The sequence below is a fragment of the Thunnus thynnus genome, chromosome 19, assembly GCF_963924715.1.
Source record: "Thunnus thynnus chromosome 19, fThuThy2.1, whole genome shotgun sequence".
Taxonomy (NCBI): Eukaryota; Metazoa; Chordata; class Actinopteri; order Scombriformes; family Scombridae; genus Thunnus; species Thunnus thynnus.
In genome coordinates, this window is record NC_089535.1 from 26,105,541 (window position 1) to 26,123,135 (window position 17,595).

Sequence of the window (17,595 nt, forward strand, 5' to 3'; positions counted from 1 at the left end):
TCACAACAGTCTCCACTGGAGTGTTGTGAAATTTAAAGGTAGACTTTGTACTTTCTACCCATTTTATCTTCATTTCAACTCATGATGTGACCTAATGAAGTCTGGTGTTGGTTTAAACATGCAGCCTAGGTTTCCATTTCAAACATGAAATACTGTAAATGCTAATTAAGTATGTTCCTTCAGCTGGAATCTCTCTCTGAAGGCTTTTGACTCCATGAAAAGTCTACAAATAAAAGCCTCCACACAGCAGCTCAGTCTTCTGTCATCCTACTGAGAGGATGGGCTGCAATTGTGATCATGTCTGTGACAATCTGACTGTGAACTACAGTTATTTGTTCTGAAGTTTCTTCTTCAAGACAGTCAACACCACATTATGCACCACTGAATCAAATTTGTTGTCATATTGTCTCTGTGTTACAACTGAACAAAACTTAAGACATTTTATGCAAATGAATGATTTAATGAATACTTCCTGGTTTTTAGGCTTTTCAATCTTGAGTGAGAAACCCTGTTTATTAAACAAGTGCACAAACTTGCTGTTCAGCAGCTCTGATAGTCTTAGTCCAGTATATTAACCACTGTGGACAATCTAATCAGTGCTATAATGATTATCACAATGATAATACAACTTTACAACACATATTAAAAATATGATCAACTATGATAATAATGTGACTTGTATTGCTGCTCCATTAAGGTCCATGCAGTGGAACAGAAAATATTGCAGCACCAATGCAAATATACATCAAACAGAAAAACTATAGACCTCATGCCAGGTTACAATTTCCAACATGAAAAAAAATGTTTCTACAGAGTCTGTTTTTTCAAAGAAATCGAAAAAATCATATAAGTTGTAAAATTTTGGGTTACATTTCAGTAAAATTGAGGTAATATATATACATGCATACATACATACATATATGTAGTGAGAGAAAGAGAGGGAGAGAGAAAGAGAGAGATGCACATTTTTAGTATCATTCTTTGTTTTCATACTTTCACCCTAAAAGATAAACCTGTACACTGTTAACACACATTTTATGTTTTAAATATTTCATACTATACTTACATTTTCTGAAAAATTATTAAAGTTCTTTATTATTATGTCACTTAACAGAGGAAAACATACAATCATTACATCCTGTTACTTTTTCGCTCACATAGATTTTTCTTGTTCTTCTTATCTATTTAATTGAACTTTTTTAACATATTTTTTTATACCTACAGAAACTCAACATCTCAGCCCTGCTGTTTGACTGACAGGTGACCTTCAGGAAGGGCAGTGCAGAAACATCACAACAAAGCGAGCTGAGCAACAATGATGGAGACAAAAATTTTGTTTGTAAATTTCAATTTACAAACCGAAAACTGATTCTCACCCATCACCTTGTTTATAATAACTGTCTATTTGAGCTCACACATTTCAACAGAGTGATTAAAGCCATAAATCCTGAATCCAGCATAGAGTGGCTTAGTGAATGTGGTCTGGACTCTGTGGAGGAGAGTCATGGTGTCAGAGACGCTGTAGAAGGACAGAATACCTGCTCTATGATCCAGGTACACTCCGACTCTGGAGGACTGAGGGCCTGAGATATAAGTTCTGACTTTATTATGAATGAATTCATAACTCTCCTCTGAACACTGTAATGCCCAAGACCTATCATTTTCTCCAAATCTACTTTCACCTCCTGTTCTGCTAATATCCTTGTATGTGACTGCTACTCTAGTTTCGAATTCTCCCTTCTCCACCTCCCAATAACAACGTCCCATCAGACTGTCTCTACCCAGGACCTGCTGCTGTTGGGTGAATCTGTTAATGTGATAAGGATATAACTGTTTCTCTGTCATCACTGTTGTTTTTTTGTTCCCCTCAGACAATAACAGCTGTACATGTACTGTGTTTGGATCCAGTTCGATTTGACAAGTGTATTGTAAGAACTCCTCTCTGGTCTTGGGCTCTGCTTGTGGAAGTAAAACATCCGTTGATATCTCTGTCAGTAAGATCTTAGTCCATTCCTCAGTAAAAATGTCCTGTAGTTTATCTCTGACTTGCGACACAGCCACAGTCACACCATCAAAGTACCGCAGTGGACAGAGTTCGATGCTGGGTGGGTTTATGGATTCACTGAGATGTGACAGTGAGGGGTAATTGTGTAAAAAATGGATGTGATCACCTGTGTGTGAAAGCTGTTTCAGTTCAGCATCTTTCCTCCTCAGACCAGTGATCTCCTGCTGCAGTTTCCTCTGAAGCTCTTTGGCTTGACTCACTTTAATTTTCTGCCTTGATCTGATCTGTTGTTTCATATCTGAGCTTTTTTGCTCAATGAGACAGATCAACTCATTGAAGATCTTCTCGCTGTCCCTCACTGCTTGATCAGCAGAATGATTGATGGTCTCTACCTCCTGCTGAAGTATCTTCACATCATTTTCTCTGTCCTGGATTCTCTGCTGGAATTTTTGCTGACTAATCTTTACGTCTTTCCGCTTCTCATTCCTTTCCTCTGAAGCTAAGACAGTGTCATGGTCTTTATGTTCATCCATGGAGCAGAGATAACAGATACAGTGCTGATCAGTGCGGCAGAAAATCTTTATCACCTCACCATGATGAGAGCAGATGTTCTCCTGAAGCTTCTTGGAGGGGTCGACCAGCTTGTGTTTTTCAAAGGCAGGAGATTCATAGTGAGGCTGGAGGTGTTGCTCACAGTAAGAGACTTGACACACCAGACAGGACTTGAGAGCTTTCAGTTTTCTCCCAGTGCAGACATCACAGGCCATGTCATCAGGTCCGGCATAGCAGTGATCAGCCAGAGCAACTTGGAGTTCTGTCTTCTTCAGCTCCTCCACTAAATCTGCTAACATGGTGTTTTTCACCAGGACAGGCTTCGGTCTGAAAATCTTTCTGCACTGAGGACAGCTGCAGATTTTCTTCTGATCGTCTCCATCCCAGTAGCTTTTAATACAGTTCATGCAGTAGTTGTGTCCACAGGGAATAGTCACTGGATCCTTCAGTAGATCCAAACAGATTGAACAGGAGAGTTTTTCCCGGCCCATCTTAATTTCATTCTGAGCCATTTCACCTCTCAGACAGCAAATGTCAAATAGTTTCACTTTCTCATACAAGAGAAAAGCTGATCCAGATCACCTATTCTCATGTCCACTTGCTGACATGCACTGAATACATATCAGCACGTCATAGCATGTTGGTTACACCCATCTGTAAACTTGCAGATCTGTCAGGTCACATGAAGGAGGAAACGTGGACTGAATGAGACTTTTAGCAGGTAGAAGAGGGAGGAGTTATCTAGCTCAGATACATTCCAGGAAGAGAGCAAGTCAGCATGTTTTTATAGCCCCGATTTACAACATGAAGTAAGTTTGGGACATCAAACTTTCCGAATTCCACCTAAAAATACATTCTGTTCTCAATACACAACCTAAGCTTACCCTGCTAAGATAATAAGTCACATTTTAGGTCAGTGTGTGAACCTTGTCCTCTCAGCATTTCAATCATTTTGTTCTAAATGGTCATGATTAAACAAATATGTTCCCTACACCAATATCATTACCTTTGAATAATAATATTGTATCATTCTAATAATATTATATATTAATAATATTGTTTATTATCATTAATAACTGACAAATAATACAGATCAGGACAACTTCAAAGTCCAGTTTTAATGATTTCCCCTGGATCCAGTGTTCTTGGTGAAGAGAAATTTGTCTTTGTCTGACTACACAAATTAACCTTTCTATAGAGTATTGATTTATTTGTGGCAATTACATTTTTTTTTTTGTATGTTGTTTCCTTTAACTTTTACATACATTTCCAGTATTTAATCATTTCTTGCACTTGTGCAGCTCACCAGCAGGCAGGTATAAAGGCACAGTAGTGATACTGAAGGAAAATTTTTTTTTGGATTTCACTGTCAGGCAGATTTATGATGTGCCCTTTCGTTTTCTCCTTATTAGCTGCTTAACACTCAGGTATTCTAAGTATCAGCAGAACTTTCTGTTACCACTTTTGGACTCTGAGGCCCTGAATAAATAAACCAATATACTGTAATGTTTGTTGTGCACTAAGTCAAAGTTAATTTTCAGACTACTTTTGTAATTCTTCCCAGTTTAGCTGAAACTGTTGCAACAGATTTATGTAGCTCTGCTATCAGTTGTGATAAGATTGATTATATTGGAATAGTTTTTTTATAGGGAGTGTTGCCTCCACAGCAGTCTCCACTGGAATGTTGTGTAGGTGTACTTTCTAGTCATTTGATCTTAATTTTTGACTTTCTATTAAAAGTCAGCTTGTTACAATCTTGGGTGTTAGTTTAAACATGTAACCTAGGTTTCCACCCAGGGAATACAAGTGGAAATTACAAGGAGCTTCTAGTTTTATTAGCTGAGATATATATTTGTTTAGCACCATCTCTACCAAATACAACAGCCTAGTCAAACAGGAAATACTGCAAATTCAAACCTAAGTATCCTCCTTCAGCTGAAATCATTACTCTAGGCTTTTAACTCCATGAAATGTCTACAGACAACAGTTTCCAGACAGCAGCTTAGGCCTCTGTTATCCTACTGAGAGGGTGAGCTATAAAGGATCTAGGGAATAGTCACTAGATCCTTTAGTGAGATCAAACAGTTGAGTTTTTGTATGTCTGAACTAAAATATCTGGACCAAATTAGACTCAATGCATTAAAGAACATTAAACAGAGGACTTATCAGTCTTTCATTCCTGGAAGAGGAGTAGTTTGAACTTTGACTGTGCATCTTAACTGTCCCTGACTAAAACATCAATTAAAAATGAAATAACCTTTATGATCATCTCACTGGTCTTTTTTTCTTTTTAGCCCATATGGAATAGGAAAAAATGTTATGGTAGTATTATCCTTTAATACTACACCTGAAAGCTAACAGATGTTTTGTTTCTGCTTTTCATTTGGGTTTCTATTTTCATTTCCATACCTTTGGGCCCCTACTTAGCAACTTTCTCAAACTTTCCCTAGCTCCTTCCTCCATGTGCTCAGGGACTATATGACCCTACAGTCAGCTTGTTATTATGATATTATTCCTATTTTGCTTCATTATCATTAGTAGACCTATTGCTATTATAGTTATTAGTGGTTTTGTTTGTTTAAACTAATGACAGATCGACTAGGATACACATCCAGTTTAGAGAGTAGCTTTCCAGACTGGCTGTGAAGCAATTCCTTCATAGCGTGACTACTCTGTAAAAAATGGGGGACAAAATCAACTGTCCTCGTTCTGTGCAAAGATGCATTCTTAAGTTCAGTCAGAGGCTTCAACAGTGTGAGCAAGTTTCTTTCCTGATAGTTGCATTTCCAGGACAGCAATAACGACTACCAGAATGCAGGTATCCACTCAATTTGGACTTGAATTGACACTGCTTAGGCTTTGGCTGTACTTTTGAATGCATGTTTACACAAAACATGGAAGGGTGTGGATTTTGTCCCCTATTTCCTTTGCTTTAGTCACGCCAAAAAGGAATCGCTTCACAGACAGTAGGAATGATTACAGTAACTAACCTTTCAACACATATATGGCATATGAATACTATATTTGGATCAGCTTGGAAAAAATCTGAATACTGAACAGCAGTTTTTCCTGATCCATCTGAACTCCTTGCTGTGCCATTTCAACTCAGAGACAGTGGATGTCTGAATTGAAAGGCAGTTAATAGTGTCATTAGGTCAGTCTTTGATTTATCGCTGGAAGTGTTTACAGTCACCATACAGCAAAGATAATTTTGTACATAAAACTGGATGAGAAAGTGAAACATCAGAAACATTTATTTCTCACAGTGTTTAACTGGAAACTTACCGCAAAGATGAATATTGCTATCATGTCCACACCCAGTTCTCTCAGCAACACAGGTTCGTCTGCTTGGAAAAGTTGAGTGACTTAATCGGATTAAAGTTATCTATGCTGCAGGAGACGCCAGTCAAGTTCTTAATAATCATGATTTCATCAAATTTGATGTTCTGTTTGGTGAGCATGACTGCTTGAAGAATTTAGTGTCCTTTACTTAGTGTTCCTAATGAATTTAGTGTCCTTAAAGTAAAACCACTGCTGTAACATTTATACAGCAGCAGTAATGATATATGTGACTCTCAGTTAAGCGCTGTGCACAGTTTACCCACACACAAGAGTAACTTCACTAATTATTTGTGCTTCTGTTGAAGTAAATAATTATTCAGGTGCATGAATCAACAGAATATCATGTTACACGGTCACATTTGACAGTGTGTGTATGTGGCACCTTGATAAGACTGTCAGGACATTAACAAAATAAATGAGCAAAAAACGATTCAGTCATGTTAAGGAGATTATTACAGGGAGTTTCCAGTGCCTGCATTATTGTGCACACTAAGACATACCCTTATACTGAATGCAACCTCTCTAGACTAGACTCTCTAGAAGTTAAGTGAACAGATAAGTTATATGAGTAATAATTATTAACCCCCTCATGTAATAAATGGCATTAAATGAATTTAGCAGTGACATCTCTTTCCAGAAAGTGTCTCTGTTACTCTGTATAATCCATAGAATAGACCTTACAGTTTTCATAGGAAACAGATTAGTGAGATCTGTGGGAATTCGGTTTACTCCCAATGTATTAATACTTATCTTGCTTTACTTTTTATTTCACTAGATATTGCAGATTTAATTTTAAATATAGTCTTCTTTTACACAGATTTTGCTTGGTCATTGTTTGTTTAGCTTATGTTGTCAAACAAAAGGGAGTATTTTTGTGGAAATACAGGCTTATATGCACCAAAATAAATTATGGATAAATGTATCATTTGGCCATCATAATAAAACTCTATTATAAGTTATATTATAACATTAATTATTATTATCCAAACCTTATGTTAAATTTAAAATCACCACAGTCTGACCAAAATGTGAGGTATGACACACCACAATAAAATAAACACTGGCTTTTATTAACAACCATATGATAAAATACCATCATAGACAGAGACCAAAATATCTGCTGGTACAGTCAACAGTCCTGATCTACTACCTCCATTCATTCAGTAATAAAGACATTATCTGTATACAGTAACATTAGTGTAAAGGGGATACAGTAACAGTCAGAACAGGAATGTGCTAGTTTTGGTTTAGCACTGTTTATCAGATATTCTAAATCTGGTTATAGGATCCGAAAAACACAAACATCTTCTCTGAGTTCATTGTAAACAATCAATGACACACACACACAGAAAAAGTCATTATTTTTGACAACTTAAGGAACAGGTGATTTAACATCCAACGGGGAAAAAAACCCCCAATAATCAAATTAGTCAAATGAAAATAAACTTGTGATTCTTTTCCCCATTAGAAGATGTACTTAAGAAACACCTGGATTTACTTTCTGCAAATTGTAAAAGCTTGAAAAGATGTTGTGACACTGCTGTTCAAGAAAGACAACTACAGCTCCTTACAAGTTCCCTACAGAGTGATAAAAAGGTGAGGTATTGTACAAGTGATACTAGAGTCCAGCATTGAAAGAGGTATTTAAAACATTTTAAGGCTGAAACAAAGTTGAAGTCTATAAAAATTAGTTATTACAGCACCCATCTGTAAGGACACTTGGGACACAGCAGAGGAAAAAGATCACTATTCACAATTTATTTTTAAATTAAGACACACTTTATAACATCCTACCACCTTGCATAGCCTGGCATAGTAACATCCAACTATTATTTATATTAAAACATTAAAAGAGGATACCATGACATATTAAGTTTTAGCCCATTGTTTTGAACATGAGGGAAAATGTTTGAGTTGTCATCTCAACGGACAAAAATAAAACTATAGAGGTTGCGGTCTGATTTCATGTAGCTTACACTGGTGAAAACACTAATATATCAAGTGCTCTGCCAACACTGGGCTAAAACTGAATGTCAAAAAGTATCACATTAAACGATGTTACAGCCAGGGGGACAAACTGACTAAAAATAAAGCTTTATTTTAAAAATCCTGAGTTAAATGACATTGTCAGTCACACTGTCGCTGTATGACCTCAAACCCCCGGTAACGGCGGTCGTCTCTTCGGTGAGCTTTGTGTTTATTTGCATTTTAACAGAGAGTCTGTGCATAAGAACTGGAGGCTGTGGAGACGGAGTCGCTGACTGGAGCAGAAATGCAGTACATTCAGTAGCGCTTCATGTAACTTTCTGCACATTGGCTGTACCTACTGTTTTACCTGGATTTACCTTGAATCATCAGTAAAAACTGGTAAACCAAGCTCTGCATTTCAATCATTTTCATCAAAAAGTTGAGGAGCGCTAGTTGTGTTGCAGCACCTTCTACAGCACTTAAATACACCAAAGGAAACTCCCAACAAACTGTTGATTCTGTGCTGAGCTTCTGATGTTGACCATTTCAGCAGCGTCTCCACAGATAAAGATGACAAACCAAGCGCTCCTTGCACTTTTCAAATATTTACAACCGCTCCTGCTACAGTCTTGCCCCGTCTTCCGCTCAGCCCCATCAGATATTTTCAGCCTCTCTCTGGGGAAACTCCCTGATGCTGTCCTGGGGTCCACCACGGGCCTGTGGCCGCCGCCTAATGCTCCGCCCAGACGAGATGAGGTCGGCATAGCCTCGGGAGTGAGAGAAGGCGTAGGCGGAGCGGCGGGAGCGCCGACCACGCTGGAAGGCTGGTGTCTTTTTCTTCTCCTCCTCCTCCATCTCCATCTCATACTTCTTCCTGTTTCTCTGAATCTAAGGGAGGATGGGAAACAAGCAGGTAACATTACAGAAACAATGTTTTGTCATTTTTTCATTTTGTGGGAAAGGAAAGGTGCTGGATTGCCTCTATTTAGCTAATTACATTTTATGACTGACTTCCATTCTCATCCTGTCCATATCTTAATTTGATCAGGTAATTCTGATACTTCCATAAAATGTAACAACTTCAGAAAGACACAGCAGACAGTACAGTCACAGTAAAGACTCTTTTTTTTTTGGTTTAATAGCCTTCAGCCTTGTCTGGTTTTGCCTATACAATCATTTGATTACAATTACTATACAATCTCCCTCTCCCTGTATGGAAGCCCATTTATGCAACTTGAAAAAAACCAAAAAAACATTCACATTCCACATTTTGTTTTGTTTCTTGTTTGAGATGATAATAATAATAATAATAATAATAATAATAATAATAATAATAATAATAATAATAATAATAATAATAGATAGAGACAATTTTTGATTATAGTTAACAGCCATTTAGGGAGATTCCTTCTAATATAAATTATGCATTTGCATATATGGAAAATTCTCCTCTATGATAAAAGTTTATTCACCAACAACTGCTGTTACTCCTATAATAAATATACAATAATAATTAGCCCTTTTTAAAATTGTTGACATACCGTATGTATATATATATATATATATATATATATATTTGTTCTGATCCGTTGGGTAAAGTATATAAAAATATAGTATGTACTATTTCAAGAAGTCAAATCAACATTTCCGTGCAGGCTGGTAGCTTGACTCCCAGAGGTCTTACCTTGTCTCCTACAGAGGGCCAGATGGTTTTATGGAGGAACTGGATGCAAATGACGGGCAGCAGGCTGATGCCCACTGTCAGGATGATGGTTAACCACAGGTAAGGCTGACGCAGTGCGTTCGACGCTGCACCTATAAACACAAAATATGCACGTTAAGAGAGTAGTGAAGAGGTTTGATGTGGTGTTTAGCGGCCCACAAAGACAGACCAACTTTTAATGGGAAGTCAACTATCAGTCCCAAAGAGCACTGCTTTAAGAAACATCCAATCAGAGATCTTCAAATTCTGTTGGTGGACAACTAATGGGAGAGTTGAGCTTGGCAGAACTTGGATAAATTAGATAGTTTGGATTTTAGATCAATTCAACAACAAAGCAATATTTTCTTTATCATAGAAACAGCTTATGGGTAGTGTTGTATTTGAAGCCATTCCAAAGACCAAACTGAGAAACCAAGGAAAAAATATGATTCGTCAGGAAGGAAGTAACATTTCTAACTAATGGCTAGTTGTCCAGGAGACTCTTTGGTTTCCGTGTTTGGGAACACTGAAGTTTTCAATAAAAATGAAACTGTAAAAAATTTTTAAAAAGATGCAAATTTACAGTGAGAACCTTGAGGTTTCAGGAAATGTGTTGATTTCTAATCAACTGTGCCACACTGTGGTGAATGGTTGGTGACTGACCGGTGAAGGTGAATGCTGAGGGGAAGATGACGTGGATCCCAGCACTGTGGATGTCAAACATGATGCCAAAGTAGATCGCTATGCTGCCCAAAACTGCAAAGCAGTTGACAAAGGTCCAGTAGGAGGTATCCAGAGATATCTGACAAACAAGAAGTGAAGTAGACAACAAAGGTCAGCAGGATATTTACATTAAAAAAAATCCATACTGTGAGGGTACCATATATGTATTGTGGATTTGATTCATATCATCTTACTGAATCTGAGCTGAATTACTTGTAAATCGCAGGTGAATCCAATCAGCTAATATTGGAATGCTGACATAAATGTTACAAGTCAAATGTCAGCATGTTATCATCAAAATATTTTTAAACATGCCTAACAGAGTTGTTAGAAATCTGCCCCTTACCTGCAGGTTGACGGTAAAAATCAGCGACGAAGCGGTGACAACGGCGAAGGACTGGTAGTCGGAGGGGGCTTCTCCATCTTGCCCCATGGTCTGCAGGAACGCTCCGTAAGGGATGAAGAAGATGATGAGTGAGACGAAGATGCCGTGGAACAAGCTGATGAAGAAGTTTCGGTAGTTGAACAACACCCCCTGCTGGCCAGGCAGGTAGAGTTTGGGGAATTTCAGGCTCAGCTTGTCGTTAACATCCTGCAGAGGATGAGGAGGAGGGGATCAGTTAACAGAGTTCAGGTTGTCACTTATTGAGCAGAAGAGAACGGAACAGATTTCCAAACTTTTATAACAATGCATTGTGAATTTCAAATCTTTGGTATTTATCACAACAATATATGGTAGGCTTTGAAAAAGCAAGATCATAATGATGGCCAGAGATAAATAAAAGCAATGCTTTACTTTTAGGAAAAGTAAGTTTTATTTATTTCAGGTATTTAAAGACAGTAAATGTGATCAACTCATTAATCCCAATATGTGATATGAACCTGAGAAAAGCCAAATGTCTTTATTATTATCAAATCTCAGCACATTAACATGTGTCTTAGCTTATATCTTATGTATTAACTGTCGGATCAACCAGTACAATTTTAACTGTACTTTGCCATGAATTTGGACATGAATTTTGGATTGACATTACGCTAAAACTGTAAATGCAAAACCAACAACAAGCTTTTTCTGTACTGTGTTTGTGTCCATAACAAAGCCTGTTTTTACCTGGTCGAGAAGTCCAACTAGTAGAACAGGTAAGCTGCTGTAACAGAGATTGTAGAGAGTGATGAACCAGTCCTCATAGGCGACCTGCACAGAGGGAAACAATCATTCAGCATTTCTGGAGATCACGCTACGCCATCAGCATCAAGAATTTTCTTGCCTTCTCTAACATAGTTTGACAACTTCTACAGTGTGTTCTGTGACGCTGACCAATAGGAGCACAGAGAGCTCTTCCACACACAACTGTAAACACTGAGAAGCGAAGGAAGAATGATGTTGTTGGAGCTGTCAAGTTGAACAGTGAAGTCGGTCCCTGGCACCTAACTAATCAACTTTTTACATTACGCAAGACAGCAAGCTATGGTTGGTTGGGGTCCAGCATGCAGTCTGTCATGTCCTACAGCCAAGTCACTGCAAGAAATTATGACCCTATGATTGCCTGATACCTTAATGGCATTAAACCATAGTCAAAATCAAAACTAATTAGTGTTTAAATGTTAATTTAAATATTACTTGACGTGATCTAACTCCTCTTGGGTTTTGGTGTTGGAAACTACTGGCAAGATCGCCATGAAATGTGCTTTGAATATTCATGGTCCTCATAAGATGCATTCAAATTATTTTAATGACCACATAACCTTTCTTCCAGCACCGCCTAGAGGCCAAAATTTAAAGTTACACACAAGAAATATAATAATCTAATGGTCAGGTTGCACTTCATGTGATTCTGTCCACCTGGATCATGTAGAAAAGTCTAATTATTTTGGCCTTAGATCACATGACTTGGATCATAGGTCAAACAAACTTGATGCTGTGCTGCTGACCTGTGACGAGTATCCGCTGAAGAAGGAGTACCAGAAGTGGACCAGCGTGAAGGCAAAGTTCTTGAAAAAGAAGAAACGGAGGAACTTGCACATTCGGATGTAGGACCAGCGTCCGTGCACCAGCAGGAGGCGCTGCAGGTAACGGAACTGGGCGAAAGCGTAATCGCTGGACATGACGGCCTGCATCCCCTCCTGACCACTGATACCAACACCAATGTCTGCAGCTGGAGGGACAGAGAGAGAGCTTAGATTCAATTCACTAAAACATTGCATGCAAAAGAAAATATTATATGTCTTTCAATGTGAACAGAATCTATTCATGAGCTTACTCTTGATCATGTTGACATCGTTGGCTCCGTCTCCAATGGACAGCGTCACAGCCTTCTTGTACTTCTTCACCAAACTCACCACATTGGCTTTCTGCTTTGGCGTGACACGACAGCAGATGACTGCTTCGCACTCGCAGGCCATGTCCACAAAGTCAATCTGTAGAGGAAAAAAAGACATTCCACTGTGTTTGTGATCATGTAAACCATCATGAGATGCGTTGTCCATTTAAATATTTAGCATGCAATCATGTTCCACTTTTACACTTTTGAATTTATTAAGCTGTACCTGTCTCATCTCCTTCTCCCAGTCGTTCATTGGCTGTCCATCCTGAGGGCTGCTGGGAGGCAATCGCTTTCCCAGGCGATGAAGACGTAGACGACGACGTTTCTTCTTCTTTTCATACAGAATCTCATTCTGAAATATATGTAGAACAAATAAGCATGTAAAAGTTACACCAGGCAGACAAGATGATTTTGGACAAAATACACAGTCAAATGATTTGCAGCCAACACAATGAATTATGGGAAAATGAGAAAAAAAAATCCTACGGAGTTTGGGACACTAGCTGCATTTCTAAATATTATAAAAAGCACTAAAATTACTCATTTATCATCATTTTAAAATGAGTGTTCATTGTGAATTTAACTCACCAGCCATCCTCCGGTGATGATGAGAGCGTTTTTGCCTGGCTGGGGGAAGAACAGATCTGCAGGTGTCTTTTTGCCTCGACGGTAAGTTGGAGGCTCATTTCTCCTGTTGGCCTGACGAATCCTCAGCTTCTGACTGGAGATACAGAAACAACAAACTGTGTCATTCACCACATTGTGACAACCTGAGACCCTCATGAGCTGTTAAGGCTGTCTTCTATTGAGATACAGTGTGTTTACATCTTATTTTGATTGATTATTTTTTGGCAGTTTGCCTTTATTCAATAGTGATAGTAAAGACACAACCAGGAAAAATACAGGGAGAGGGGAATAACAGGCAACAAAGGTCCTCGATTAGAATTGAAATGGGGATGTTATAGCTACCGTGTATGTTATGCACTCTTGTGATAAATCCATTAAAATGTTGAAATCTATGACACATGTAAACATAACAAATATTGATTACACAGCCTTGCCTGGATACCTTGCCTTAAATAAGCTCATGTTACCTTCAAACCCAACAAGTAAAACTAGTTTTGAAAGTCAAGTGTGCCAAATTGATGGTCATGTTTCATTGCTTATACATTCAGCTTCTTTTTTTCATTAATATTTTTTATTAAAACAAAAATACATGGGCTTTAATAAAATAAATCTTCACCTGGGTGCCTCATAAATACTCAGCTTAATGACAATCTCAAAAACTCTGATCACTGGAGGAAAAAAAAAAAAGGCTAGCATGCACCATGAACTCTAGTTAATTTAATAGCTTTCAAGGATTGGATTGACTCACTTGACGTCTTCTCCGTAGTGGATCTGCATGTCGTCTGTCAGAAGTGAACAGGAATATCCGATGTTCTCTGCCGTTTCTGGGGAAAAGATAAAACAGTAAAGAAAAAAAACAGGAAAAAATATGGCACATGTCCTTTCAGTCTTAATCTTTACTAGCAACAGACACAGATGCTTATGGCTGTTACAGCTGCATGACAGTGGTCTGATCAGATGATTCTATTGATTCAATGTGACCCAAAAGGGAAACTTTTTCAGTCACTTTTTAAATCATATTCCCTATGCATCAAATTAAAGAAGAAGCAGCATCTAAACCCTGTATCATAAAACTGACAAGGATTTAATTTTATCAAATTGCTGTCAATCCAGTTTAATGTGTGTTTGTTAAGAAGGCTGGTTCACTCAAAACTATACTGTAACCATTGTTATTTTTTCATTGAGACATGAAGCTATATTGTTTTTTGATCGACTAACATTATGACTCCACCTCTCTGCTCTGTAATCTGAGGTGACTGTACCTTTCTTATCTCCTGTCAGGACCCAGATCTTGATGTCGGCCTTGGCCAGTTTGGCAATGGTCTCTGGCACTCCGTCCTGCAGCTTGTCCTCGATCGCTGTTGCCCCAATCAGCTGAACAGAGGGACATTGCTGGTTAAAAATGGCTCTGCCTCCTCATTTTTAACTTTCATAGATTTGCATCAAAAAATGCCACAGAGTTTCAGTGACTTTTTCAGCAGGATTTTTTGAAAAGTGGCTCCTGTCAGAAGACACTTCACAAAGTTTGCAGGCTTCTCTGCTTTTTTTGTTGTACCTCTCTCCTCTGCTGCGCTCTGCTGTCTTGCTCTGTGACATGGATGTATAAATAGCTGCAGGTCTGTGTGTCTGGTGTAGCTGAACTTTGGCTCAAAAACAGGATTGTTACGCCTACTTCCACTTTTATTCGAAAACAAATACAAATAATTTTGCTTCCTCAACAAATACAGATACAAATAAAAATTCTGGGCTCTCTGCACATCCCGAACAGTGACACTGTTTGGATCTCTGGGAGTGAGGTCGAGTGAGGTCCAAAACCACACCTGCAATTACTGCTTAATGGTTCCGGCAAATAGAATGAAATGGAGATCTTCAAGTTGCCACTTTAAACTACAGTCCAACAGATTAGCTTTCTTTTCCAAATGAAAAACAAAAATAAGCCCTTACAGTAATGATTTCCATACCCCCAAATGTACACACTACCTAATCTGTTGAAATTGTCAGCAGAATTTGTTTACTAAACCCTACAATTCTTTGTACGCCTTACCTGGTCTGGTATGACCAGTAGCTTATGGTGGCTAATGTAATACAAACTTCAGGCAGACATTGTTGTATAGCTGAGTCAGTTCGCTGACTTTGACTCTTTGCTACTTGTACAACTGTAATGTTATGTTTTAGCATTTAAGATGATCCCATAGTTGTCTGTTGGGGCTACAATTGCAGCGGCTCAACAAAAGTTCCATAGTCTTATTTACTAAGAGTTTAACGCACTTAAACATTTGTCAGAGTGTGTGGGTGTGATGTGATCAGATTTGATTGAGAGTGGCCTTGCAAGAGAAGCAAACAACCTCACAACCATCTTCAGATTTTGATTCAAATATTACTAAATCCTGATTGGTGCACAGAAATAGTTAGAGGAGTCCCACCCCAATGAAAAGAGCACAGACACAAAAAGTACAGAAAATCTGTCATCTGTTTTGAATGAAAAGCAAAGTACAGCTACTGAATTCACATTTCAACTAAGCAAACTTCCTCAGCTGACCATGTGAGATGGTTAAACACACTGGAAAAAAGCTAGTAAGTGGACCTTGAGTTGGGATTTATCTGTCAAACTAAAGCTTAGTTGTTTTCGTCTCACCAACAGGTTGTTCTCGATCTGCTCGTACACGCGATCAAGGGCAGCTTCTCGGTCACCCAGGGACAACTGGGCATCTTTGTGCTTCCTGGACCAGGCTTCGTACTCGTCTATGCTGATGTCTTTGTAGCACAAGCACAGCGTCCGCAAGGTCTCGTTGGCAAAGGTCTGTAGCACAAAACGTGTTCATCCACAGAAATGAGAAAAAATAAGCTAGGTGTAAGCATGTCTCAACATGTACTGTATGTCAACTTTTCCACATATTTCTGCTGTTCAGTGATATACAGCGATGGAATACACTGGTGGAAATGAGAAAGCCATATGAACTCACATCCAGAGCAGTCTGAGTAGTGTCCTTGTGTCTGGAGTTGGGGGAAAGTCGCTCATAGATGACTGTGTCAGCTCCTTTACAGTAGAGACGAATACGACCATCAGGGAACCTCACTGAGAGAGAAGAGAGATGGTAGGAGGAGGATAGAGGATTAGAGGTAGGGCAAAGTCATTTTTTTTTGCAAGTCTATAGGAGTAAAAATTTGGAACCAAGGGTACTCCAGAGGGTACCTCTGCCACTGCTAGGAGATAAATGGAAAGATTGTGGACCAACTAAACTCATTTGGAAAAATAGAATTCATGATTTGATTTAAAAAATATATCCATATATTTGTGTTGAGGATGAAAATAACCATCAAAACTGGTGTAATGTTGATCTTTAGTAAATGTATCATCACAATAACCAGTGAGCTACCAACTATAACAGGCTGACTGCACAGTACACACCTGTCAGTTACAACACCTTAAAGCTACGTGTTGCTATTGAGCATGCATGAAAACTAATTGGCAATCTAGCAGAGAAGTCAAAATAGATAGATAAAAGTAATGGATAAATGGTTTAAATAGTTAGCAAGGAACACAATAATTAGCCAAAAGTAGTCAATAAGCATTTGAAATAATTAGCTAAAATTATTAGCTAATAGCTAAAAGTAACTTTAACAATTGAAATAGTTGGCTAAAAGTAATGGATAAACTGTTTAAATAGAAAGCTAAAACTAATGGCTAAACAACTGAAATAGTTTGCTAAAAGTAATGAATAAATAGTTAAAAAGGTTTCTAGCTTCTGACACTCCAAGTGGTTATTAGGAATGCAAACCTGACCAAACCGACCTCATTGTTGGTTTTGGTCTTTTCATGGGATTTGTTGACAATAAGAAAAATATAGAATATCAACACGCTTATCCTTTATCCACTAACATGGCAGTTTTAAGATTTTTTTTTTTTTTACTGTCAGCTTTCATGTGAATACTACACCTGCCTTGTTGTATGTACGCTATTGTACAGTCATGCTAGTTAGCGGGTTTTTGGAGAAGCTAGCATGTCACTACCTAGTATTACTATTATTTTAAGTTCAACAACAGACGTGTGTGTATATTATATATATATATATATATATATATATATATATATATATATTATTCACAAGTGTGTGTGTGTGTGTACACTCGTACAGATGATAGACATCCGCTTGCGGTCGGAGTTGAAGTCGAGCAGTGCCAACATTTCGTAGGTGGCCTCCTCCTCCATCTCCCTGATGGTGATGGTGTCCTGGGTACGAGACAGAAACACGTAACCGAAGTTCCTGGCTGCTGTCACTAGGGCGCCCTCATCAGGAGATGCTGCCTGATACACCAGTTCACCTGAGAGAAAGATATAAAGCATGCATGAG

General features: G+C 38.3%; 2 protein-coding genes across 2 annotated transcripts in view; both read right to left on the bottom strand.

Annotated features, from left to right (window-relative positions):
• Positions 1 to 478: 478 nt before the first annotated feature.
• LOC137171172 (tripartite motif-containing protein 16-like) lies at positions 479 to 3,217 on the bottom strand. The gene has a single exon (XM_067574960.1). The coding sequence runs from the start codon at positions 3,067 to 3,069 to the stop codon at positions 1,402 to 1,404; it is 1,668 nt and encodes a 555-aa protein (XP_067431061.1). The 5' UTR covers positions 3,070 to 3,217; the 3' UTR covers positions 479 to 1,401.
• Positions 3,218 to 6,948: 3,731 nt separating this feature from the next.
• atp8b1 (ATPase phospholipid transporting 8B1) overlaps positions 6,949 to 17,595 on the bottom strand; it is a 37,879-nt gene continuing 27,232 nt past the window's right edge. Inside the window, exons 17-30 of the mRNA XM_067574471.1 lie at positions 17,378 to 17,566; positions 16,207 to 16,319; positions 15,879 to 16,043; positions 14,506 to 14,617; positions 13,992 to 14,067; positions 13,205 to 13,337; positions 12,840 to 12,968; positions 12,554 to 12,710; positions 12,225 to 12,448; positions 11,404 to 11,487; positions 10,639 to 10,884; positions 10,233 to 10,371; positions 9,552 to 9,682; positions 6,949 to 8,755 (exon numbers count right to left, since the gene is read on the bottom strand). Of these exons, the coding sequence (XP_067430572.1) occupies positions 8,522 to 8,755; positions 9,552 to 9,682; positions 10,233 to 10,371; positions 10,639 to 10,884; positions 11,404 to 11,487; positions 12,225 to 12,448; positions 12,554 to 12,710; positions 12,840 to 12,968; positions 13,205 to 13,337; positions 13,992 to 14,067; positions 14,506 to 14,617; positions 15,879 to 16,043; positions 16,207 to 16,319; positions 17,378 to 17,566 (2,132 nt within the window). The 3' untranslated portion in view covers positions 6,949 to 8,521. The remainder of the gene's footprint in view (positions 8,756 to 9,551; positions 9,683 to 10,232; positions 10,372 to 10,638; positions 10,885 to 11,403; positions 11,488 to 12,224; positions 12,449 to 12,553; positions 12,711 to 12,839; positions 12,969 to 13,204; positions 13,338 to 13,991; positions 14,068 to 14,505; positions 14,618 to 15,878; positions 16,044 to 16,206; positions 16,320 to 17,377; positions 17,567 to 17,595) is intronic.

Coding starts and splice junctions, on each gene's coding strand:
- LOC137171172 (XM_067574960.1), bottom strand. CDS start 3,069: ATGGCTCAGAATGAAATTAAGATGGGCCGGGAAAAACTCTCCTGTTCA.